The sequence below is a fragment of the Manduca sexta genome, chromosome 6, assembly GCF_014839805.1.
Source record: "Manduca sexta isolate Smith_Timp_Sample1 chromosome 6, JHU_Msex_v1.0, whole genome shotgun sequence".
Lineage (NCBI taxonomy): Eukaryota > Metazoa > Arthropoda > Insecta > Lepidoptera > Sphingidae > Manduca > Manduca sexta.
This window is the reverse complement of record NC_051120.1, coordinates 11,917,727-11,944,410: the sequence shown is the minus strand read 5'-3', so window position 1 is coordinate 11,944,410 and position 26,684 is coordinate 11,917,727. Positions and strand designations below refer to the sequence as shown.

Sequence of the window (26,684 nt, the reverse complement as noted above, 5' to 3'; positions counted from 1 at the left end):
TATATGGTATTTGCCACAATAACTTTGACTGTATTAATATTAACGACGAGATCTCAGTATCGGTTCCCCCACATATTCCCCGTTTATGTAACAACCATTCTAATGATGTATTCCATACTAAATTCTGTCGGACTAATGCTGGTGAGCGTGCACCTTTACGACGTCTTATGAAGTCATACAATGAATACTTTTCTGATATAGATGTGTTCGCATTAAAACCTCAAGTATATAAAAAAAAAAATATTAGAAATATCTACAGAATTGTAATGATTTATCTGTTTTAGCTTTTATGTATAATTTCTGTTCTGCAGTTTTAGTTTATTTGTCCTAATATTACAAAATTCGCGGTGTAGGTACAAATTATCATTATAATTAGTTAATCTGGGGACAACGGTGTTGGTTAAACAATAAGTTAGACTATTTAATTTACATTTTATATATAAGATGTGTTGTGTAACTGTTTGTTGTTCAGAATAATAAATAAAAAAAAAAAAAAAAAAAAAAAAAGAGTCTTTGTCTGTTTGCTTCCCTTTAGCAAATGCCTCCTCCATTTGTTTCCATAAACTTTTGTTCGCAGCTGTCCTCATCCATGTACCACCTGCAATTGCTCTGATTTCATCCACCCATCGTCTGTACGGTCTACCACGTATTTAAGAAATATGACGTTTTATTTAATAAAATAAGTCGCGTTCCGCAGTCATTCGATGTAAAATAAGACAGGCCGGCATCTGCAACTGTTGAGGACAATATCCACCTGCAGTCCACGGTATATTTAAAGGACACTGCACCTAATTTCGACTAATATATCCTCTTTGTTGTAACAATATACTTAGTCTGGCCATAAATACTGTTACACTTAATTATAAAAAAATATTACATTTGAATTTCGAATCTGTCATTTTTATACGATTGTTCATTGTGTTTTCTCATTTTGGCGCCAATACATTGTAAAATATTTTGCGATATTAAAATGGTGTGGGGTGATAAAGAGAACCGAATCGCTGTGATAGCATTACACAAAGTAGGTATGGAGCCAAATGCAATTTTTAAAACTCTCCATACACTTGGTATTAGTAAAATGTTTGTGTACCGGGCTATTAATAGGTACAATGAGACCTCCTCTGTTTGTGACAGAAAAGATCTGGCCGTCCACGTAGTGTTCGTACGAAAAAGGTGGTCAAAGCAGTAAGGGAAAGAATTCGAAGAAATCCTGTCCGAAAGCAAAAGATTTTATCTCGGGAAATGAAGATAGCACCTAGAACCATGTCGCGTATTTTAAAAGATGACTTAGGACTTGCAGCCTATAAGAGACGCACTGGCCATTTCTTAACTGATAATTTAAAGAAGAATAGGGTGGTAAAATCGAAACAACTACTGAAGCGGTACGCAAAGGGAGGTCACAGAAAAATTTTGTTTACGGATGAGAAAATTTTTACAATTGAGCAACATTTTAACAAACAAAATGACCGTATTTATGCTCAAAGCTCTAAGGAAGCTTCCCAATTAGTCGACAGAGTGCAACGTGGACATTATCCGACTTCAGTGATGGTTTGGTGGGGTGTTAGCTATGAAGGAGTGACTGAGCCATATTTTTGTGAAAAAGGTATCAAAACATCGGCACAAGTGTATCAAGATACCATTCTTGAGAAGGTAGTTAAGCCCCTTAACATCACCATGTTCAATAACCAAGTATGGTCCTTCCAGCAAGACTCGGCGCCGGGTCATAAAGCTCGGTCCACGCAGTCTTGGTTGGAATCGAACGTTTCGGACTTCATCAGAGCTGAAGACTGGCCGTCGTCTAGTCCCGATCTTAATCCGCTGGATTATGATTTGTGGTCAGTTTTAGAGAGTACAGCTTGCTCTAAACGCCATGATAATTTGGAGTCCCTAAAACAATCTATACGATTGGCAGTGAAGAATTTTCCCATGGAAAGAGTGCGTGCTTCTATTGATAACTGGCCTCATCGTTTAAAAGGACTGTATTGCAGCCAATGGAGACCACTTCGAATAAGCTTTTTATATTTTTAATTGTTTTATATTTATGTATTAAACTGACACACTGTAAAAGTAATAAATGTTATTTGCAGTTAACAATTTTCTTTTTTCTTTATTACAATATTTATGGCAAGACTAGGTATAACAAAGAATAAAGCATAATGCAAAAATTATTACCTGAAATTTCAACTCGAAATTGTGATTTAGCTTAAGCACTTTTAGCCAGTCAAGAGAGATGAGTACGTGCTCTCCGAAGCTTGAAAGGATTCTAATTTTTCAGAATTTCAAAATGTATTCTAACCTTAATACTTTGAACTATGAAATTGAGTTTATAAAACTTAACATTAATATTTCTAGATTCAGTCCCAAACTTAAAACAATATAAAAAAGGATTAATAATGTCTACGTTATAATTTTAAATGCTCTGGGTTGTCAATCTCTTATTAGCAAATAATTATTAAATAGTATTATCTATTTTTGCTGCCAAGCTGTAACGTATAAACATGTTGCGATCCATTTTGAAGAATGTGATATTCTCGGTGCATCTAATTGATTAAATATAAGTGACTTTATCTAAGTAATAATTAAATATTCTCATGTACCTTGACTTATTATAAGTGTAACTATGTTCGCTTACGTGATGAATAAAGCATTTTATTCCTATATACATAATAATGATTATTATTGAATTATATCATCGTCGCCGTTTTTTTTAATTAATTGTAGTGTTCCTTTTAATGTTCGTTCTGACTGGCCATGCGTGGCATTTACTCAATTACACAAATCTAATTATCTAGTTAAATATTATAATAAACTATATTCATAAAATATTTATAGCATTATTTTAATACCCGATAAATATGCACATATTATGCGTTTCGCTGCCGTCTCAACACTTAATGAATTTGTATGAATACGCGACCGAAATCTGATGCTGTGCAATTTATTTGCATCTTGAATTCGCCGCTTTTATATGTGATCTTTATATGAGAAATTGTAATGGAAATACATACTGGTGCAAATGTTTATGAAAAATTACAACTGGTCGGGCCAATGCACTCATATTTCACATAAAATTGACGAATCTATCTAAAATATGAAACGAAAATTATCCAAGCAGTTTATTTTTATTTGTAATTTCCTTTTTTACTTTTTTTCGTCGCGGCCTAGTAACTACTATTCTGACTAATTATTGCAGTTCAATCCAACACAATTACCGATACGAAATGGCGTAACATCTTAATGGTCAACACAACTATGCCGGCCTGTCATTTTCCCGATTTCACTACGTGTGTAATAGTTATCAAGTTTTATAACTAGTTATACTAAATGCAAGTTCCTTACCGCCGACAATGAGCAATATTTTCCACATTACTCCTTTTTAATATAAAATCATTTTTGCACTGTCGTATAAAATCTCTATTCCGGGTTTATGACTGTATTGCTTTGCAATATATTTTTTATGTTATTGTGTTGCGAAGGCTCTTCGAGTCAACGGCTTTTGTGCCTTTATTACTTTTATATTTTATTCTGCTGCTAACACTAGTTTTATTATGAGGGACTTAGGAAGTGTTGCTTTCATATTATTTAATGCTGAATGCTTTTATTAAAAATCTCTTAATGTGACTTACTGCATGAGCGATTCAGTGTTATTTTAATACTACCATTTATGTATACCATATATGGGTAAAATACATATTTCCCATAGAACATTACTTTAAGAATACAATACTATACTTTTAGCCATCTACCTATTGATATTATTTTAATTTTATGACATCTTTCTGGCAATTACCGCCATTCTTAGCAATAAGTTAGCTAATTCTATGGCTATTTAGTGTTGATAATGTATCAAAGGGAATACTTGATTTTAAATCAAGAAAAAATATTTATATATGTAATAAAATAAAACAATAAGATACGATGCTCCTGTTCATTTAATAAAAATTAAGACATCGATTTGCTTGTTCCGTTCAGAATATAACAAATATAATATCGAGAATCCTTTTTACAGAGCCTTATTCGGGTTAGTCGTTTCGTTTACCTGAAAGTTGGAAATACTGTTATTAGGATTTCAAGCTATGTTAAAATAAGCGATATCTTTTCTTAAATATATATTATTGCGTGACTAATCGTGTGCCAGCAGGAATTTAACATCTCAATAATTTAGGGGATGGAATTTCCAAAAATATTTTCTTAGCGTTCATTTAAATTCGATAATAATCTCGTTTGCAAAACTTCATCGTTCGAGAACAAACGTTTATGGAGCAAATAAAAATTAATTATAAAGCTTTTTTTAGTGTCGTATTTGTGTTTCTAATGCCTATTTACACTTACAATTTATTCAACTGTTCCATCTTCTGATGACTCCATGTCTTCTTGTGCTGAAATATAAAAAAGTAACATATGATTTATAGTTACTCAATAACAAGTATTGCAAATTGTGCACTGGATGGTAAGTGCTGTACATATATATTTGTATAATTGTAAAATGTAGGCAGATATTGTGACTTTGACTTTTCGTACGACTCACGACACACAACACCTCAGTCCGCCACGAGACCATGAAGGCTGCAAAGTCTTCGCAATGGGAGATATTGCTTTATTTTAATGTAACGAAATCTGTTTGCCTAATAATTTTGACAGATCGTGTTGCCGAGTCAGTTTTTAGCGTCACTTTTTCACAGCGTTAACACGTTTCGCAGCGGTGGTAAATTCATGAGTATTCAAAACTGCAAGACTATCTGAATAAAGAAAATTTTGAGTTTGAACCCACTAAGGTGATTGTCACACAGAGCTATCATAAAGCATTTCAATTTTTATCCTTTGTAGTTTGATGGACTTTCTAGAATTATCCACGTCTTTATTAGTATTATTAGTAGAACAATCTCGAGTTAAAACTAAAAATCTTTTTCTTAATACGAATAGTCGTTGTAATATATCTCAAGACTAGGAATTATCTTGAAACAAAACTAAAAACATGGCTCAAAGGATGATTTACGAAGTTCTGACTTTTAAAAAACTCTTCCAAAAGTTAGATCTTACATGTCTGAAGTTTACCAAACTCAGTAAACTACTAACTGATTTAAAAACAAATCAATATTACACGAAAAAAGTGGGCCAAACAAGCCGTGGATCCACTCAAGTTTGATTAAATGAAATTTGCATGAATATCAAAACCATCTGGTGTTGTAATATGTTTTTAATTTGGACCCAGAAGTTTGAGGTCTCGTATCGGTTGTACATGAATTAGGGCATCTCGTGGTTTTGGTGTTGTATGTTATATGAAAAAAGAGTAATTATTTTTATTACGGGACTTAAAATATGATATCTCTTACGACCGGTGATATAATTCAGCTTTGATGCTTTTTATGAACAAGAGTAGCGCTTATGCATTTTTCAAGTCGTGCCCAGCTGTGGGCAGTATGAAATAAAAGGCTAGAATTATTATTATTATTCTCTATTTTGAAAGCTTTTGTTTCTTTTTCTGTATATCTTAATTATTAATAATATTAAAATTAATATTTGGATAACTTACCACTTTTCCCCTGTTTTCTTACGCCGCTAGCAGCCGATGCTAATGCTTGGCTTAGACCACCTGAAACAAACAATGGAATTAAGGTGGCATTTTATTTTAATAATATGCAGATCTATACACAATTCAGAAAGGTAGCGCATAAGTAATAAAGTCTATATTAATTGCATCCAAATCAATAGGGTCATGACCTTTTTTTGGAAATAAACATAATGTTGCAAATATCGAAATAATTCATTTGCGACACCTTAATATGTAGTAAGTTTAAGTGTGTTTTTTATTGATCTGGTCATACTGAATATATACTCTCCCTCTCTCACTCTCTCTCATAAAATCCTTTCCACCGAAGCCCACGTGTTTTATTTGACATAATATGAATATGAAAAAGATATCTCAAGTTTAATAAATGAGTACTTACCAGATGCAGAAGCCTGTGCTTGCGAGGAAGCACTAGCTGCCTGGTATCCTTGCTTAAAATATGGAGTCTGGTACAACGGCGACCCTCCAGGGTACAAACCCCCTCCACCAGAAAGGAGACTTGATCCAGCTTGAGTGTTGGCTTTAGCTTCAACTGATGCTGAACCGCCTTGCCCTATACCTCCTAGTAATCCATAGTTACCAGATAGTACGTTAGCCAAAGCTTCCGCCTCAGCTAAAGCAGAAGATCCTCCACGAATGCCTCCTCCAGCCAACTGGCCGTAAGCTGGACTAGCTAATGGGGTATTGTAACTAGGTAGTTGGACACCAAGACCTAATTGATTATTGCCGAAGTAGTAAGGAAGTTGCTTTGGACTATTTCCAATATTATTTAGATATAAGGGAGGTTGGTATCCTTGGATAGCGTTAGCTTGGGCTGATGCTTCGGCTTCCGCTACTGAGATAGGATTGCTGGACCAAGGGATGAGGGAATGCCCTTGAACTCCTGGTTGAAATTTGTTAATGGACAATGATCCAATATTAGCTGCTTGGTACTGATTGGCTTGAGCTTCCGCGATAGCCGATGCTGATGCTTGACTGCCTCCAGGTTGTACGTAATCCGGTCCTGGTACTGGATAATATTGACCGATCTGACTTGGTTGTAACCACGGTTGCACACCTGGTTGCAATGCTTGGTATCCGGGTAGTTGCCATGGTTTAGGCAATGATGTTACCCCTGGGTGCAATCCAGATTGAATAGAACTTTGGACAACAGCATTGGCTTCTGCTGAGGCCTGACTTTGACCGCCACTTGGAAGTAAGTTTATGATGGGGCTATATGATGAAGGTAAGGATCCAGTTTGAGCTGACGAAGAGGCTTGAGCTTCTGCAGTACTTCCACCGCCTCCAGGGTAGTACACGATGACACCTAAAAAAAATAAAATAGTGACTTCCTTGTGGCAGTACAGTATAAAACTATAAATAGCGAGCGTGATCAAAATGAGGAATTAATTAATAATATTGAATTGTAAATTGCATTCCTCTTATTTCATACTTAAAAATAGCTATATATTGGACACGTTTTTACTGTATTCCGAAACACGGGAAACACATTTTCACGTACAACTGATTTCTATAAAACAAACTGCCAATCATTCGAAATATTAACTCCGACGATACCCGTGATAAATGTCGAGTGCCGTTCCGTTTTATAACACGTAAAAACTTTTATGTGCGTGTATCACGGACACCTGATTTCGGACCATAATAAAAGGGGTGAATTCATACGATATCCGGTAATATCCTACGGCTTTGGGTACTACGGGGTGGCAAATAAAATAAACAATTACAATGGTACCTTTGGGGGTTATTATGGGGCGAATTCGATAAATGGACACGACCTTAATACACTTACGGAATCTCGATAATGAGGTCGGTGTTATAATTTAGCAAGGGTTTTAAACGACCGCGTCAATGGGGTTGTAGAATTAGGTCGATAGTAGTTTTGGATGAAAAAAAAATTAAATGATTCTCCGAACGTTAGTTTTAAATATCCCCAAGAATTCTACGATAAATTTTGTTATGAAACAAATTGAATTTTTAGGGTACAAACACGATTTTGATTAACATCGTGCTCTCGATTGGTAGATCAATATCGTGTGGATAAGGCATTAGGTCTTATCTAAAAGAAGCCTAATTTAAAGCTGAATTTCAACCATTCCATATTTAAATTTTTCAATTCAAATTGCTGTTTCATAACTACACAGCAGATGGCGCTCTAACACCTACCCTCAAATTAAAACTTAAAACTCCAATAATACAAACACGCGATTCTCATTGTGAGGTTTCCACTAGCACATATTCCATTTTATGTCCCTTTTTAACAACACCTGAGCCCGGGTTCGTTTAAAAGCGTGTCAACTGCGACGGCCATGTCGCTTGGCGCCTCGTAAATTTTTACTTTTTACGTTATTTTTAACGATTCGTCGTGTGTGAGGATGAAAGAGTTTCGCTTTTATGTCTCGAATCGCGTTAGCTGTTTTTGTGTTAAATTGTTTGGGTGCAATTTTTTTTGGAGTCACTCCTGGGGTACTCAATAAAGTGCGATTGTGTGGACTTTTTGTATTGTCGGAATGAAAGGTTGCCAACAGTAAGTATTGCATGACTATTTCACAACTGTTACCGCACTAATACTTCTATGGACTTAGGGTGTAAAAAATTTAGGTCTTCTAGAATTATAAGTTTGTGGATCTTGGAATATAACATTCTTGTAAGTTTTTTTAAGATCATTTTTATACATAATTCAATCTAAAGATTAAAAAAACTATTCTAAGACTCTCTGACGTTTCATGAATCTCGTAATAAGATATTTCTACTTACAAAATAACAAAAAGGAACCATCAGATATAGTAGACTGGTGAAATAAATTACACTTTCTGTCAATTAAGTTCCCAACAGATTATCCGTCGGCCCGATTAGACCGAACGAATTTCTAAACTTGAACAGATGGTCTAAAGTGATTCGGGTTTACAGTTCGGATTTATTGAGCAAGTCGATAAGTGTGGTGTTGGTTTCAAGACTTTATTGTAGTTAATTGTCCATATTATATTAGTTGACTGCTTTTTAATTATAAAAAATATAGGATCACGGTGTAGATAATCTGTGTGTATTAAAAGGGTAACAGTTTTGCAAAGATGTCACGCGTTGTTACATTTATAAAATTAGTACAAATCCAATAAATTGTAATGCTCCACAATTTATTATTTTATAAGTTAGTAAATCAGATAGGGGTCTTTCAGTTTATTTATTGGTAATCACGTAAGTTTAGATATCAAATATATCAGTTCGTCTTTCTACTATAAAATTAAATGTTATATTACTCAACATACTGGACTTATTAGTAGACTTTGTAATGATGCTTATTCTATACCTCGTAATATCTGAAGACGCTATTATGATTACTTCTGACAGTGAACAGCGTTTGATTTGGATTTTACTTACATTCTGGTGCCTGTGATCTTCTACAGACCGACGTCACGAGGTTTCCTTGCAACTCACACACGCACACTGAGCATTTGTCTGCTGGGTTTAAGAACTCCACTCCATAGCTTCTATACTCGCAAATTTTATCTGAAAAAGATATGATACTTAAGTAATGATGAAGACTGAATTTGAAATTTATACTTTCTGTACTTTGTTTCATGATCTTACCTATTATCTGTATTGGTGGATTGGCTGTAAAATAATGTTACAATTAATGCGTTGTAAAAAAGTAATCTTATTAGAACTTAAAAAAAAAAATTAAATTAATTATTATTAATTATATATAATTATTAATTAAATACATATTTATACGTACGGTTATAGGGTCCAGGAGCGACTGAAAATAATAATCTTATTAAAATAATCGAATATAATATTTTCACGAGGAATATTTTGCTAATCGTATTTTTAGTTTTGCACATGTGGCTTGTTGTCAAATATTAAATGTTAATAAGGTGCCTGACTGCCTGATGACTGCCTCGGTGGCGTAGTTGTATTGCACGTCCGGTACAATAGCGCTCTGAGGTCCTGGGTTCGAATCCCGGGTCGGGCAAAGTGATATTTGGGTGTTTCTGCTCAGTATCAGCCCGGAGTCTGGAATTTGTGCCCGATATGGCGATAGGCTCGCCCCCTATCACATCATGGGACGGAACATACTTGGCGAAAAGTGGGTGCCCTAGTTGCGCCTCTGCATACCCCTTCGGGGATAATATGCGTGATGTTATGTATGTTAATAAGGTAAGTGGACTTAAGTCAAGTAATCCTTACAGATAGTAATTTAAGTGGACCCATGTCACAGGCAATCTTTATAGATAAAACATACGTCATCATTGTATGTGGACCGCTCTGTGTTTATCAGGTGTCGTATAGATCAAACCTATAAATATGTCAGGAGCAATGAAAATCAAATAGAACCCTCTTTTTTAGGTTATAATCAATATTTACCTGTAACAGGCTCTGGATAAGGTGGCTCGTAACCTAAAAGTTAAAAATACTATATTAAACCTAACGAAGTAGAAATTGATTATGTTACATCTAACCTATAAAAGCTATTTTAAACTCAAGTGAGATAAGATTAAGTTTGAATTCGCTAAGAGGCTCACACCTAAACATCTTCGATTCTGACGTCATAAGACAAGGGCCTTGTTACAAACATGCTTCACCCGCGGCGGTACATCTGCTTTAGATAACAGTGTAACGTGTTTAATTAGATATGAGACACTGATGTCACGGAAATATGCAATGTAGCATTGTAAAAAGTTTTGTACTTCACTGGGTGCAGTTGTTCCTCTTAACATGCGAGTTACTAACCCTTCTTGTCCTTCAGGAGTATAGAAATATTATTACAACTATTAATTCTAACGGCAACACACTGCCTATGCTATTGGATTTTGAAGCATGCAATCTTCCACAGTAGTTTTCTATACAACGCATGTTGTACAAAGATAATTCCTAAATAGTCCAGTCAAAATAGACAAAAAAATCTGTGAGTTAGGAAAAATTCGCATAGAGCTGAAAATGAATTTGACTGGACTAAAACATTTAACCTTTGGTGTTAAAAACTTTAGTAAAAACGATAGTAACACAAATTACTTTAGCCAAATGAGGACATCTTCAATCTTATTAATAATATTAACAATGGTTAAAGACGTTACTTACAGCAAGATTTCTTGGTGTAGCAATTGACTTCGATGGTTATGCGTCCGTAGGAGTAGGCTTCGGTGCACACGCAGACCTGGCACTCATCCCACGGGTGCTGGAAGGGATTGTTAGGGGGGAAGGGACGGCACGACTCGTCTGACGGACAAAATTAGAAATATACTTATAAATGCTGGTTGGCGATTTTAGAAAAAAATTAGCGGAATATTTATAATAATTATTATTATCAGCAGGTAGGTCACTCTTATGTGAAGGTCCTTGTAAAAACATCGCGTTATCTTCCCCTGCCGCTTCAGTTTATGACCATTGCTACTTGGTAAGACATTGTGGCTCACATAATTTGCGCCTTGTGGCACTTTACATCAAAAGTTTTAAAGTAAAAAATTCTATGTAGGACCATGTTGTATTATGTAATCAAGAGTTCTAGGTATTTATAGACAAGCGTTTAGAATCGTGCGATCGTTTTCGCTACAATTTTTTTTTGTGTAACAATCCTAATTACCTTATCTATAACTCTTGTTATAAATATGACATCTTAAATCATTACTCTGTCCTAACCCAAACACGAAACAATTTAACTTGTAATTACTAAAGCTAAATTAAATATATTTGCGAACTTACGGGGCGCTGGTCCGGGCAGGGGTCCCGGGCCGGGGTGCGGTCCCGGCGCGGGGCCCGGGATCGGCGCGGGCGTCACAGGTGGCCAGGGGACTGAAACAATTTGTTATTAATTTAATGATTAACTTTGAGATATTATTGGTTTTAAGGTTTTAGATGAATAATGGCAGAGGGATTTCATCTATTATGGTAAAGACTATAATACATAACACATTGTATTTTGCCTAAGTTTTACGTACTTTATTATACGACGAAATATTTTTTTTATTCTTTGTATGTAATGACCATCAGATTTATTTTCTAAACATGCCAGGGTATTTTTTTTCCCCTGTCCTTGATCTTAAAAAATAATAATAATTAATAACTTTAATGAATACGTTTATACGATTTGAATAGATTATATAATATAATTCTTGTCATAGGCAAAGTGGCATACAAAAGCGATATTTGCCTTTCTGCCTACAAGGGCTCCCACCCTTAGATAATGAACAGATGTGAACTGTATATTTGTTTAACCCTGCGCCCTGTGTCAGGTCGCTTTAATTATAATTCATTACTCCTTTATTTGTTAGCAGTTAATTATTTTGTTTGTCATTAATTTCCTTGAAATTATACTGGATTTAATTATATTTATATGAATTATTTGTACATATACAACTTGTAAGTACAGATAATCTATTTCAGCCGCCAAATAGTGATGCACAATAAGAGTTGTAACAATTTAATGAGGATTGTTAGATGCATGTAGTGTCTCAGGTTGGCTAACGTAGTGTTTGTAATATGTATGGGGCATGTAACTAGTTTTTAATATCATAATATCACTCATATTCATTGGTAGTTTCAAGCTTGAAATATTTTAATGTTAAACTGCTAACTAACATTACTGTATGTATGAAGGCGGTGTAATTAGCTCAATCCTTCATTTCACTAATATTCATTAAAATGGTTTTTTTACGGATGCTTTCACGCGAAAAATATTAATTAAATTTAATTCGAAAATCCGGTAATTAGTTTTGTTTTAATGTCGAAAATTTTAGTAAATATAACAAATTTAATTTAACATTTTAATGTCTTAGATACTGCTAACTACGCAATATGTACTTTAGAGAGGTTCGAAGAAAAGGATATGTATGACCATATTATAAGAAAGTACTGTTTGTACAAGCAATATTAGACACAGGTAAAGTATTTAGAAAGAAAATATCAGTGTTAAAATATGGATTTATTAGACTTGAATAGAAATACAGATATAGCGTCACGAAAAGCAGGAAATGAGACAATTCAATCGCACAATACTTAAAATTTTAAATATCCGCTATATTTTGTTCCCCTGGTTATCTAAGATTTCATAAATATCGCGCGAGCATTAAGCCTGGTGTGCGATCGCCTTTAAAAACATTCTTAAGAGGATACAAGTATAAATAACATACTCTTTGTGACTTTTTCTTAAGAAAACAAATATAACGTACAAACACCAAAAATATGTCTTCGTCTAAAATATAATGGTTATGTAAATTCTCACTCGGTTCTGGTGGGCTCGGTACTGGTATCGGTGGTAGCGTGACGGGCTCTGGTGGTGGGGTTGGAAGTGGTGGTAGCGGTTTTGGTACTGAAAATGAGGATATAGTTAAAGTTTTAAAGATAAAAGTAAAAATTTTATTGAAACTATGTTTGCTAAGATTATTTCGTCTGCAATATGGTCCTTTTGTAGATAAAGTAGTATCATAACCATGTTAGCACACATTCGAATTTGAGTATCTGAATATTATCTTTTAGTTTCGAATTTTTTTTTTAAATTCTGGTATAACAAATTTTCGCCTCACAAAGACAGCAAACTAAATTACCACTAGATCTTTGAATAAAAAACAATTTTAACATAGAACCATAAAACTAACTGCGGCACTTAGAGACGTCAGTTAACTTTAATGATCATTATACAGTTTTTATAGCTCGATTATTTTCACTTCCAGAGCAAATTACTGTTTATTATTTTTACTAAATATTGGGAAAATGTTATAAAAAAGGTGACTTATAAACCTTTCTAATTCACCGTTAGTAGTAATAATTAAATTCTAAAAAATACCAATGATAATTAAAATTAAGTGACGAGTGGGATAAGAAGTATGATGTACAAAAAAACTCAAACATATTAACTTACAGCATTCTGGTAGAGTCATGCAGACTATCTTGGGCTCCAGGATGCCCAGCCCGAGGGGCTCCACAATGCACTTGCACACCTTACACACGTCCGAGGGGTGCGGGAAGAGTACGTTGGGGGGGAACTTGTCGCAAACGGGCACTGAAAACACACCTCACACCTTTATCTCTGGCTACACAGAAAAGTAACCAAATCGCCCATTTTTGACTATATGTCTTCCGTTCTATATGAAAGGCCGAGCCTAATGCCATAGAGGCTCAAATTCGTGACTTTAAAGTGATACTGAGTAAAAAAGTCGAATATCAATTGGCAGGACCTCAGAACGATGAAGCACCGCGAACACAATGGAATTAAACCACCTTTTCATTAACTTTTGATAGATAAATAAATATTAAATTATTTATAGTAATATGTATAAGATATCCAACAAAAAATACGCTCTTGAGGCTTATCTTCTTCACTATGGAATATAAATTGTAAATGAAAATATGATCATGTTGTCTACTTACGTGGTACCGGAACAGGCACGTCGGGTAAAGGTGCTGTAACATAAATAAATGTTAATTTATAGGTTTTGAAATTTAACGTCATATGAATAAAGTATATGAACAATTTAATTTATTGTTTAGCGACTTACGTAGCGTAGTCACGTCTGGTGGTATAACTGAAACAAATCATGAAAAATTGTTACACAAATCTCACTGCACACTAACATCTTATTACAGTTAGTGGGTAAACACGAGGTTCCTTTTAAATCAAGATACGTCTCGGGATATGTATATCAACAGACCACCCTTCTACTATTGATATAATCGAATTATCAATTTCCAATTTTAGAGTTAAATACTGTCTTCCCGCTCTCCGAAAGCTATCATTGTCCGTCGTTATATTACTTACTGCATTCAGGGTTCTGTTGGCACTCGATGTGGACGTCTGGTTCCCCTTGCCAGGTCACTGTTTCCCTGCATATGCAGATTTGGCACGGGTTTAGTGGATTTTGAAACGGTTGGCCGCTAGGAAGCGGACTGCAAGACACTGGAACAAAGTAGCTATTGTTTTAAACTGTATTGAGATTTCTTGGCTAAGGCACAGTTGCTTAATCAATTTGCCAAAACATAATTTAAACTAAAATTTATTGCATATGATAGAAATGTAAAATTGCGACAGTGCTATACTTTAAGATACTAAGTTATTTTCTACACTGTCATATAAACAACCAAATGCTCAATGACGGAGACTCCTTAGATCTTTAGCTAGGTTTGGATCATCTACTGCACTGAGCCATCGGGGAGATATATGACTCAGGAAGTTCATCTATAACTACGAGCATATGAGTTAGATCAGAGGTAGTTTTGATTCCAAAATAATGCACAGTAATATTTATAAAATATGCACTTACCCTGGGGCAAGGGTGGTGGATACGGCGCCACTGTCACTGGGTAAGGAATCGGTTCGGGCTCTGGAACAGGTACGGGACCAGGCACAGGTCCAGGAACTGGTGTCATGCACCCATCACATCTAGCACATACTGGACTCAACCTCCCCAAGTTATTGATGCAAGTGCACACCATGCATTGATACGCGGATGACCAGAAGTAGTGGAGCTCGCCTTCCTTCGTGCATAATATAGTCTCTTCAGCTCCTGAAATATTGGTTGTGATTATAAGGCAAATTAGGAGCACCATATCATGTTCAAATAAAATCCAAGAAACATCTCGAGGTTTTACGATAATGAAAACTTTCGCATTTGATGTCTGGGCCTCTGATCTAGTCTTTGATCAGTTTTATAGTCCAATTATCAACTATGAGGCCGTGTATGCATTTCCAAATTCTCGTAATTATATTTTTATATTTAACTAGCTGTAATCTAACTATTTGAAGCATTCTACTTCGATCTCTCACACATTTTGAACAGTAAGACGTGTCACTCCTCAATCAAAATAATCCATGCAAATGTACTGTAACCTTGCTATCTCATTAACCAAATGGTATTAATTAACTCACCCGGTATTAAATGCGGCATAATATATTCGTGGCGCGGTATCACTCTTGAATATGCATCTGAAAATATCCCACGTTTACGTACTGAGATAAATTAATTAATATAAATGATTCAGATGAATTCATTATTACCTGCAGTGGCCATTGCCGAACTCGGAGCGTCTGTAAATTAAACAAACATAACCCATATTAATTTGAACATATTTAATGATTTGCTTAATGAATGTTCTCATTGTATTGCTCATGATTGATCTGAAGTTTATATTACTATTTGTTATTGTGTTAAAGTAAATAATATTGACAAATATGCAACTGTTTACGGCGTTGTAAATATTTCTAGACCAAAGCTTTTAGTTATAAGATGCTCTTGACATCTAAAATGTAATGAAAATGTCCAAAAATTGCGTTAAGTTATTACATTCACAGTTCATAGCATAATAGTCAGCTTCTGAAGTAAATCAAAATTGTCTGAAAATATACAACCGCATTACTCACTGGCGTTTGCCTGAGCTTGAGCGCTCGCTCCTGATCCATAACCGTATCCACCAGGCATTGCATGAGTATCAGCCTGGGCACTAGCAGAGTTGATTCCAAGAGCAACTGTCGATGGATATTGGTAACCTGGGTAACTTGGTCCCACTAGATTCCCACCAGATATTTGGGATAATGCGTCTGCTTGGGCTTGTGCTTGAGCCAACGCACTCGATCCTTGACCTAGATAATTTGGTTGGTAAGGCTGCTGTGGGTAGCCCCCCTTGTAGATGACTGGGCCATATGCTCCAGCATTTGATATAGCTTGAGCTTCGGCTTGCGCCTGAGCGGTGCTTACACCAGGAGCCTGGAGATAATTCAGGCCTGGATACAAACCACTTCCTCCTGCATTGTTCACTAATGCTTGAGCTTCCGCTTTTGCTTGAGCTGAACTAGAGCCAGATGTTAAAGGATAGCTATTTCCTGGGACATACGAAGGTCCTATAAGACTACCACCTCCTATTCCACTGTTTGCTACGGCTTGTGCTTCGGCCTGCGCCTGGGCTGACGAGCCATAAGGATTCAAATCATATCCTGGTTGATAAGGTAGAGGTTGGTGTCCGTTAAGTCCCCCGCTGGCTTGCGCTATAGCTTCGGCCAGTACAGAATTGCTGCCCAAACCTGGTGATATTAATCCAGGTCTTAGTGAATTTTCTCGAAGGCTAGACAGTGCGTTCGCTTGTGCTGATGCTTGGCCCCCATTCGCATAAGCCCCGGCAGATGCGGCCGACTTTGACCCTCTAATAGTTTCATCGTCTACTTCTGAGGAACCTGTTGGTTACAAAAATAATTTTATTTGCAATCTTTTTTATTGTTGTCTCTAGTATACTTAGGTAGGATCATTGGTTTTATTTTGTTTACTGCAATAAGTCGCACCTAAAGCAATACATATTTGATGTTTGAAAAATAATCATATCTAAGCGAAAAATATACCGAAAATGAGTCATTAGACCACATTTTTATCAAGTGTATAGTTTAATTGTTATGTATTTTCTAATTAAAATGAAAACTTTAAATCTCTCTATTCAAAAGTTTACTGATTGTCGCTTGGATATGATTGCCTTTCAAACGTTGAATTATTATAACATTAACTGCAATAAATCAATAAGATGATAATAATAAAATAATAATATGTTATGAAGTGAATAAAGTTTTTTTGTAAAATAAAGTAAGCGTTGCTCAAGAAAAAAAAGAATTACCTGAATCAGAATAAGCAGAACTTTGTGCTAGTGCCGCAGACTTTGAATCCTCTTCAGGTAAACCTAAGATAAATTCAGTCACCCCTAATTATATTACAAAATATACATTTATTTTTAATAAACTTAAAAATAGTATAAGAGTCAATAGAAATACATCAGCTATTTATTTTTATATCTAGTTCTAAACAAACACTTCAAAAGTAAAACTTACTTTTAATATCAAAGTCAATAGGTATTGGTAATTTGGTACATAATTTAAAACAAACATTTTAAACGTCTACTGTCTAAAAAACAGAAGAAACAAATATGAAATAATTAAAATTTTATTACAATACCAGTTTTGAGATCTTCGGAACTGACAGTATCCTCCGCACGCGAGCAAACAAAAAGTAGAGCCAGCAAACAAAGGCCCTTATCGACGCCTCCCCGCATCTTAATTTCTGCCCTCAATTGCTGAGGGTTTCCAGTAACTAATGGCTGTAATCCCACCACCCTACCTTTTATAGGTAATCAGTGATTTACCATGAAAATTTGACACATAATAGCATTTAATTTCATTCTCCACACTATTTGTTACAGTTGAATTAAGTGTCAATTATGATTTAGGTGATTGTTTTACGATGCGATAGTCGTGAGTTATTACCGTACGTTCGAATTCGTGTTTGGAACTTGTTTGTGTTATATATTGACTGTGTCAGAAGTTGTCAAATTTAATACGACTATTTGTGTCGTTATTTATTGTCCAGGAACTGAAACAATTCAGATTCCGATTCTATCAATTTCATTTCTGCGATAGAGTAAATTTTGTTTTCTATGTGTAATTCTCTGTCTTTGTTTACTATATTGATAATTTAATTTAATTTTAATTTACTATATTAAATCTTTTTAATTTAGGCGAAGGAGTCTATCGATTTATAAATAAATAAAAAACATATTATTCCCCACTAAATGCGTTTATTCATAAATATAAGTGTGAAGTGCGATTCATCAGTTTTACATGCTCAGATAAGATTAAGTAATATTCCGGAACAGTATATCGCGCCGAGTCGTCGAGATCAATAAGGATTCGTTGTCGTTGCACTTCTGGAAAGAAAAATATACACTTTTAATACAAATATGTATCAACAGTAAATAAATGTTTTATGTCCTGTTCTAGTTTTCATACAAAATATTTAGACGTAGTCTTTTTAATACAGCTTTTTTGAAACTTTTGTGCCAGTTTGTATTTATTATTTATTTATAAATGTTTATTTTTTATTTAATTTTAATATGGTATGATAGAACATGACTTACATTCAGTACCCCGCAGTCTTTACAACCCACGGATGGCGTTTGCTTGAGCGAGAGCTTGGGCTAAAGCACTGGAAGATCCTAGACCGCTGTTTAGTGCTTGAGATTGGGCGAGCGCATCAGCGTTGGACCAACCACCGCCCAGTCCTAAAGCAGCACTTTGCGCTTGAGCCAGAGCGTCAGCGCCCGAAACTCCTCCCATGCCTCCAAGACTTCCTGATTGCGCTTGTGCGAGAGCGTCTGCGCTTGACATTCCGCCATAACCGCCACCCAGGGCATTACTTTGAGCTTGGGCGAGTGCATCGGCATTGGACCACCCCCCTAATCCGTTTCCCAAAGCTGCACTTTGCGCCTGAGCTAAGGCATTGGCATTTGAAGATCCACCTAATCCACCAAGAGCTGCAGATTGGGCTTGAGCGAGAGCATCAGCGTTTGACCAACCACCAAGTCCACCACCCAAAGCTGCACTTTGTGCTTGTGCCAAAGCATTGGCGTTTGACATTCCACCTAATCCACCTAGAGTCGCACTTTGAGCTTGAGCAAGTGCATCAGCATTCGACCATCCTCCAAGTCCGCCACCTAGAGCGTTGCTTTGAGCTTGAGCAAGGGCATCGGCGTTTGACCATCCTCCGAGTCCGCCACCTAGAGCGTTGCTTTGAGCTTGAGCAAGGGCATCTGCATTCGACCATCCTCCAAGTCCGCCACCTAGAGCGTTGCTTTGAGCTTGAGCAAGGGCATCAGCATTCGACCATCCTCCAAGTCCGCCACCTAGAGCGTTGCTTTGAGCTTGAGCAAGGGCATCAGCATTCGACCATCCTCCGAGTCCGCCACCTAGAGCATTGCTTTGCGCCTGAGCAAGAGCATCTGCATTAGACCAACCACCTAATCCACCTCCTAATGCTGCACTTTGAGCCTGAGCCAAGGCATTGGCGTTGGACGCCCCACCTAATCCTTCGAGAGCCGCACTTTGTGCTTGGGCGAGGGCATCAGCATTCGACCATCCACCACCAAGAGCGTTGCTTTGTGCTTGAGCGAGAGCATCGGCGTTAGACCAGCCACCTATTCCACCTCCCAAAGCTGCACTTTGTGCCTGAGCTATGGCATTGGCGTTAGATCCACCACCTAATCCTCCGAGTCCGCCACCTAGAGCGCTGCTTTGTGCTTGAGCTAAAGCATTAGCGTTGGACCAGCCGCCTAAACCTCCCATGGTGTTACTGTGTGCTTGAGCGAGGGCGTCAGCATTTGACATTCCTCCCAAACCTCCGAAAGATCCAGCTTGCGATTGAGCTATTGCGTCCGCGCTAGACATGCCACCCTGGCTGTTCGCTAAAGCATTGGCGAAGGCAGATGCGGAAGAACCACCCACACCCCCGGGAATATCTGCAAAAAATATTTTTCAATTGTATTTTTTTCATTTATTTTAAAATTCAGTGAGAAACTGGACTAATTTTGAAATCCTTCTAATACAATTCTCAATATGCACAGTCGATTTTCAAGTAAAATGTGATAGACATATTCCAATACAATATAGATACTTATTAAAGCTAACCACTCTGGTAAAAATAAAATATGCGAATGTAGTTTGGTCACTTAATTTCGGAGGTAATTGAATACTTACTGCAGCCCTCAACGGGCACAGACTCGAGGTACACATAGTTGTACTTGATCTTGCACACGAGGGTCAGGCACGGCTCGCCAGGAAGCGTGAACGGTACCAGTGGCAATCGGTTTCTGCAGACCGGTGCTGTAAATAGACAAAACTTACATGATTTGTATGATTCTCTATCAGATCTAGACCTATTTTGATAAACGCTTTATCGAGAGAAACATATTTTAGTTAGAAGAATATACAGTCAGGCAATGTTGATTAAAACTTATATAAAACATTTCGAATGATACGGACTCGCGTAGTTAGACGATTTCGTTAATTTGAGATAGAGTTCTACATAGTATCTGGCATCTATAGTATTAGTACATTTACATATATAGATTAACTTTGTTACTTACACACGTATATGATAACGGGTACTGGGTAATATTTAGTGTCTGGAAACAAAATACGTTTTGTTAAGTTATACAAAAATACATCAGATCCTTTTATAAACTCTACCTATTATTATTATATCGCTGTACAAGTAAAGTAAAGTCACGCCTATGTATCGTTATGGTTGATAGAAATGGAACCAGTGCATTACAGCTTCATGGTCCTCCTACGATACGATAATCCGGCGTAAATCCTGGCTATTAATTATGAATACAATACTTTGTACATTCCACATAGTTTGGATCTAAAACTTCCTCAGTTCAAAGCTTCAGTATGCTAAAATAAGGCTAATATGCCAACCACTTTTCTACATTTTCTTTAAATACTCACCGCTGTAAGGAACGGGTACCGGGATCAATATGTTTTTACCAGGAACTGGGATATATTTGTTCACCGGGTAGGGTATGGGTACTGGCGGAGATGGTACCGGTACTGGGACAGGTACTTCTCTCTCCGGGCCGGGAATGAGTTCGGGTACAGGGTACGGTACTTTGACGATCTTTGGAGGCGAAGGCACTGGGTATGGGCGGTTCACAGGCACGGGGTAAGGAACCTTCTTCTCGTATGGTACTGGCACTGGCACTGATGGTCCCTGGACGAAGATTTTCTCCGGTGGTGAGGGTACCGGCACTGGCACAGGTACTAGAACGTTTTTACCCGGTACTGGTACTGGCACGGGTATCGGACGGACCGGTCCGGGTATTATAATTGGTGGAGGACCTGGTGAATCATGAAAAAATTAAGGATAGCTCTATTTTTATATTTCGATTTGACATTTCAGTTTGTTTGTGACGGAATTGGTTAAAATAAAATTTTAATTCGCCATACATAATAGGTGCAACTTAAAAGCAAGGTCACATTTTTTAAAATACAATATGTAAACTATAAATGTGCGTGTTGTTAAAACTATTGAGTGATAAATTTGATCAGTAAAATGAATTTAGTAATATCATGTCATTGTGGTTTTCAACAACTCAAAAACTTCGTGTACATGTGTTTTCAAGTGTAGACCTTGTAAATATATATGTTATTATTTAACTTTTATCAACAATTGCATGAACAATATGACAATGAGTTAAGTGTGACAAAATGTACAGTCAATCTTACCATAAACGACCTCTTCTCACCACTTCAAGCTGTCAATAGTAAAAATATCTAATACCACTGCCAGACACTACATAGAAATGTCCCATACGGTGAAAAACCGACGGGTCGAATCCTAACGAAATTCAATTCCATTAGTCTATGGATGGAACGGTAAACAAACAACTCTTAAAAAGTTTGACCAACTGGACGTTCCGAATTTCCGAAAAATCTATTTACAAAGACTACACTCCCCATCTAAATAATTCTATAACGGGAAATTTGATTGGTTCCAAAATGGGACTTACAGTGTGGGAGCGGTGAAGGTATTGGTCGTGGTATCGGCAACGGCAATGGTCCTGAAGAAGCAATAAATAAAATAATAACAATGATTTTTAAAAATATATCGTATGTATATAAAGTTAAATACTAAAATACGTTACCAGGTGGTAGGGGAATGACGTGAGGATACGGCACCACTGTAATAAAAAGATATGGAGTACTGTTCTAAAACTTGTAAATTATACCCAAAATTAATGAAAAATGAATACATTGTTATTTTTTAATTTCCATCAATGATTTTTGTATTATAGGAGATAATTGTTTCACTGCAGTGAAAATACCTCTTTTCTTATAAAGAAAGAGATCAGTCCTTTAGACCTCTGATTCAAAGGCATGATCAATTAGTTTGTGTTCCCTTACATATAGTCAAATCTTATTGTGCCAAAAAAATATTCAAATGATTATTTTAAAATTGAACTCAAAATTTACCAGGTAAAGCACTTAATGCTGCAAGCATAAGCAATCGCCTTATAAGAAGCTCCAACATGGTTTTATTTACAAGATTTACTAATATAGTGTATTCCTGTTTTTTTTTTTTAAGAATCGAATCGCAGACAACCTATTCAATCGTCAGACCTATAGACAATGAATATTGAATTTTAAAACTGCCTCTATTATATATGAACTTTGACGCAATAATTAAAAATTAGCAATAGCTTGGTGGGGAGTGGAACGTCTTATCAAGCCGTTTACAGATTCGATCTAACTTCACGTGCTTCTACTATACGAGGTTATGCGTGTATTTTTTAGTGTAGGTAATAAGGTATTATAACATCAACCTTGACAGTTCCTCGATCTACATATTCGGTAACTCTGTTAAATGCCTTCAAATCATCGATTTAGTGGTCAGTAAGTCTTATCATTTCTGAGTAGGGCGCAGGATTTCCTCCAGCGTGTTTACTGATTTAATGACTGCCTTGACTGTCTTCACTGACTTTAATTTCGGTCATAAACTCAGTTTTATCATCAATGCCCACCCCGAAACCGTTTCAACATACCAACATAGCTGTTATTTCTCGTGGTAATACTTTAAGGATATGTATTGGAAGCCTAGTAATACAGATAAGGCTCATGCAAGAACCAATTATTGTATGAAATAGAAAAAATGACGAAACAAAGCCAATAGGGCTCAGTGACTTAGGGAAGGATACATTAACAAATGATGGAACACTCACACGGGCACCGGTTACACGGAGCGCATTTGTGGTAGAGAGATCCGTCAATAGCATTGAAGCAGGCGCAGATGTAACAGACGTCACCCACGCGGGTGTACGCCATGTCTCCTTCCTGCCTGCATATCAAGTCACCTGAAGAAAGTAATATCACTTTAGCAACACTGCAGGACTTGCCTAGAAAAAAAATTTGAAGGTCCTAACATCAATCAGTAATAGAAGAGGCCCGTAAGCAGTGGGACAAAATATAAGGGTCGTAATAATTAATAAAAGTATGGTCAGATCATGATGTTTGTTAAAAAAAAATTAGATTGTAGAAGGCTTTTTTGTGGGGGTCTTTAGTGCCCCCAAAGGAAATTTCGAAAATATCCAAAAAAATGCTATTAAAAAGTACAAGAAGAGCGGGGGAGGGGGGGGGGCAAAGAAATTATAGTCTTAAAACTTTCGAGAATTAACGCGCTCCTAAAAAGAAGTGACAAAAAAGGCCTGTAGATGACTATTAAATATCCAAAGATTTTAATATAGGAAAGTCATTACGTGGTGGTAGTACTCCAGGTAAGTAAAGCCGCGCGTCTGATTCGGTCTCCTCGGCCGCAGATTCGGGTGTAGCTGAAAAAAATACAGAAAATATGAAAGTGTGATTAAGGAGCCTGGGGTGATGAGTAGTAGGAGAGATTGAGGTTCACAATTACCTTTTGCATGTTATATTTAAAAACCATAAATATATAAAAAAGGAAAACCTTACAGTCAAGTAGTTTTTAATACATACTTGCTAAAAATTAAATAGAATTTAAATGAATTTTAAACTATTCTACGTTTTGATATGGACAATTTGAGCTGAGAAAGGAAACCTGTGCTGTCTCTGAATTTAAAATTATTATTTTTTAAGTATTTTACAACAAAAGCACGGCAAAGTGGCTTCACTGCACTTGATGTTAATTGAAATTAATCCTAAGGGAACATTACATGAAGAAATGACAAAATGGGTATAACTACAACTGAAATCAACAATGCAGCTATGTTTTTTATTCTATTAAATATTTTATGACTACCTATATACGAAATGAATTCGAAATTTGAAATAACTCACCCTCAGGCCTGGCGTAAACGCCAATAGCCAGCAAGGAAAGGATCCAAAGTTTACTCCACATTATGACGATTGGAGCCACTTGCGTTGGCCACCAACCCACCAAAGATAACCATCTGCCACTCTCGCCCACTATATAAATCAATCAGGCTTAACGCATTGACAACTGTGGTGAATTAATTCACTTATTAAAAACTTCGATAAGAAGAAATTCCAATTTATTTTTAATAATAAAAACGAACCGTGAATGTGTTGATTATATTGCGTTTGTGTTTTTTTGGTTAATTAGTGTGAGGAATGTTTAATTAAGATATAAATCCTCGCAATTAAATTTCGTAAGCGACTTCTGGTAGTTGGCTTTGTCTATTTTGCCATAAGCGGCGTGCAAAATCTTCCGTTCTATTATAAAGGGCAACCAAGGTAAATTATGAGTGCAACTTTTGCACTAATACCTACTTTATCAAAAGTATAAAATAATGATAATATCAGCCCTGTATAATATACTTGCCCACTGCTGAGCACGGGCCTCCTCTACTACTGACAGGGATTGGGTCTTAGTCCACAACGTTGTCCTAGTGCGGATTGATAGACTTCACACACCCTCAAAATTCCTATAAAAAACTTCTCAGGTACGTAGGTTTCCTCGCGATGTTTTTCTTTACCGTTAAAGCAACCGATAATCCACAAAGAATACACTCCTAATTTTAGAAAAGTTAGAGGTGTGTGCCCTTAGGTTTTGAACCTGCGGATATTCGTGTCGGCAGTCCGTTCCACAACCGACTAGGCTAACGCCGCTTTTTTATCAGAATTAACTTGAAACAATTACTATGTCATATTTTTTAATGTTAGTTCTGAAAGTGATATACACTATTCCTAATCTTAATAGTAGTTTAGTATATCAAGCATAAATGATGAAAACCTGCTGCAGTGTACAAATGTTGTGGTCCATTTATGAAGAGCATTATAGTTAATGGAAATAACAAGACCCAAGAACTCAAGTTTTGTATACTTTATCAAAGGTAATCAAATAAATTACTACAAAAATTGTCATTTTAGTTCTAAAGTGATCAAATACTTAGTCTATAAAAAATAGTTATTAGGGATAAAAGATGACCTAACATTGGCGTTACATTCTTCGTGTTAGCAACAGTCAGTTTTGTAATATTTTGTTCGCCACATTTCGTGTGACGTCCATCTATTGTCAGATGACAACGGCGGCACTTTTTTCATCCCATGAAGCACGTGTTTGAGATTTCGATGACTTTTGAGGCCGTTGTTTTTACAGATAAGTACCGTTTGTGGATTCTGACTTTTCGAAATTCCAAATTCAAATCTTATTAATTATGCTGGTTGGAAAAAAGACAAAACCATAGACAGTATTTTTATTACACTCAATCTTGCCTCATTTTAATTTAGATTATAAATCACATTTAATATATTTTGTCAATATTTTTTATGTGACTTGATCAAGAAGGCCATACAACTTAGAAGAATAATTTCATTTAGTTCTATTTTTGTTACAAATAATTTAAACTTTGTCATGACACAATCACCCGACATTAGAATCCACGCAAACGCAACACAAGTTTCGTAATTCCACGAGAAATTTTATAAAATTAAACGCGTTTGAGTCAAGCAGGGAACAATGGTAAGGCGCGGATGTGCCCGCTACCCGCACAGGAAGCACTAATGACGGGACCTGCGGCAGTCGGTTAGCTGCAAGTACTACCACGTGCTACCTTGTTGCTCTAGTGTTTGATAATCGAGGCTAATTAGATGTTTAGATCTTTTTGTGGGCGTGGTTTTGAAATATACTTCATGCGCGATACGGGAGCGCTCTGAGGGTTCGAATCCCGGGAAAAATGGCCAGTTTTTCTGTTCAGTATCAGCCCGGAGTCTGGAATTTGTGCACGATATGGCGATAGGCTCGCCATCTAACACATCATGGGACGGAATACACTTGGCGAAAAGTGGATACCCTAGTTGCGCCTCTGCATACCTCTTCAGAGATAAATTCATTATGTGTGTGTGTGTGTAGTTTTGATATTACCGGATGCTCACATAGCCTTTTTCTTTATTCAAATTCCATTCATTTACTAGAAATGCTTTCACGATTCTTTTGATATGAGTTTATGAGCAGTGAAGATTATTTAACATGACACGAGGTACTTGCTCGTTTGACATCTTACACATAGAGAGTAAAGCGAATTATCAAAACAATCCAATAATGTCATCCTTATTCTGTAGTAAAATAGTGTTGTTAAATTCATTCGAATGAATCGGAGCGCAGTTGGCGCGCGAGTGATTGATTATAATCGATACAAGATGGCGGCGTTTTCAAGACGCTGGGCCTGACAGCGGCACAACTGTCCTTTGTACAGAAAGATATTACGATATTTTAATCATTCGTTTTGAGTAGCGTTGGTTTTGTTTAGCTTATTGTTTTGAAATAAATATTTTAAATTATAAGTTGAAAATTAAATATATTCAATTGAAAGGCGTTTTCTCTCA

At 36.3% G+C, this 26,684-nt stretch overlaps 2 protein-coding genes across 4 annotated transcripts in view; one reads left to right on the top strand and one right to left on the bottom strand.

Annotated features, from left to right (window-relative positions):
• The window catches only part of LOC115444348 (dystrophin, isoforms A/C/F/G/H), a 530,370-nt gene that overhangs the window by 302,344 nt on the left and 201,342 nt on the right, over positions 1–26,684 (top strand). The window lies entirely within an intron of this gene.
• Positions 18,090–24,289, bottom strand: LOC115449874 (glycine-rich cell wall structural protein). Of its 2 annotated transcripts, XM_037447495.1 has the most exons (10): positions 24,177–24,289; positions 23,624–23,695; positions 23,090–23,221; positions 22,016–22,051; positions 21,881–21,931; positions 20,820–21,209; positions 20,453–20,491; positions 20,064–20,189; positions 18,449–19,825; positions 18,090–18,238 (listed from the first exon to the last, which is right to left on the bottom strand). In XM_037447495.1, exons 1-9 carry the CDS (start codon positions 24,235–24,237, stop codon positions 18,468–18,470), a joined length of 2,265 nt encoding a protein of 754 aa, XP_037303392.1. In that variant the 5' UTR covers positions 24,238–24,289; the 3' UTR covers positions 18,090–18,238; positions 18,449–18,467. The 2 variants fall into 2 exon arrangements, with proteins under 2 accessions (XP_037303392.1, XP_037303393.1); XM_037447496.1 differs by lacking the exons at positions 20,453–20,491; positions 20,820–21,209.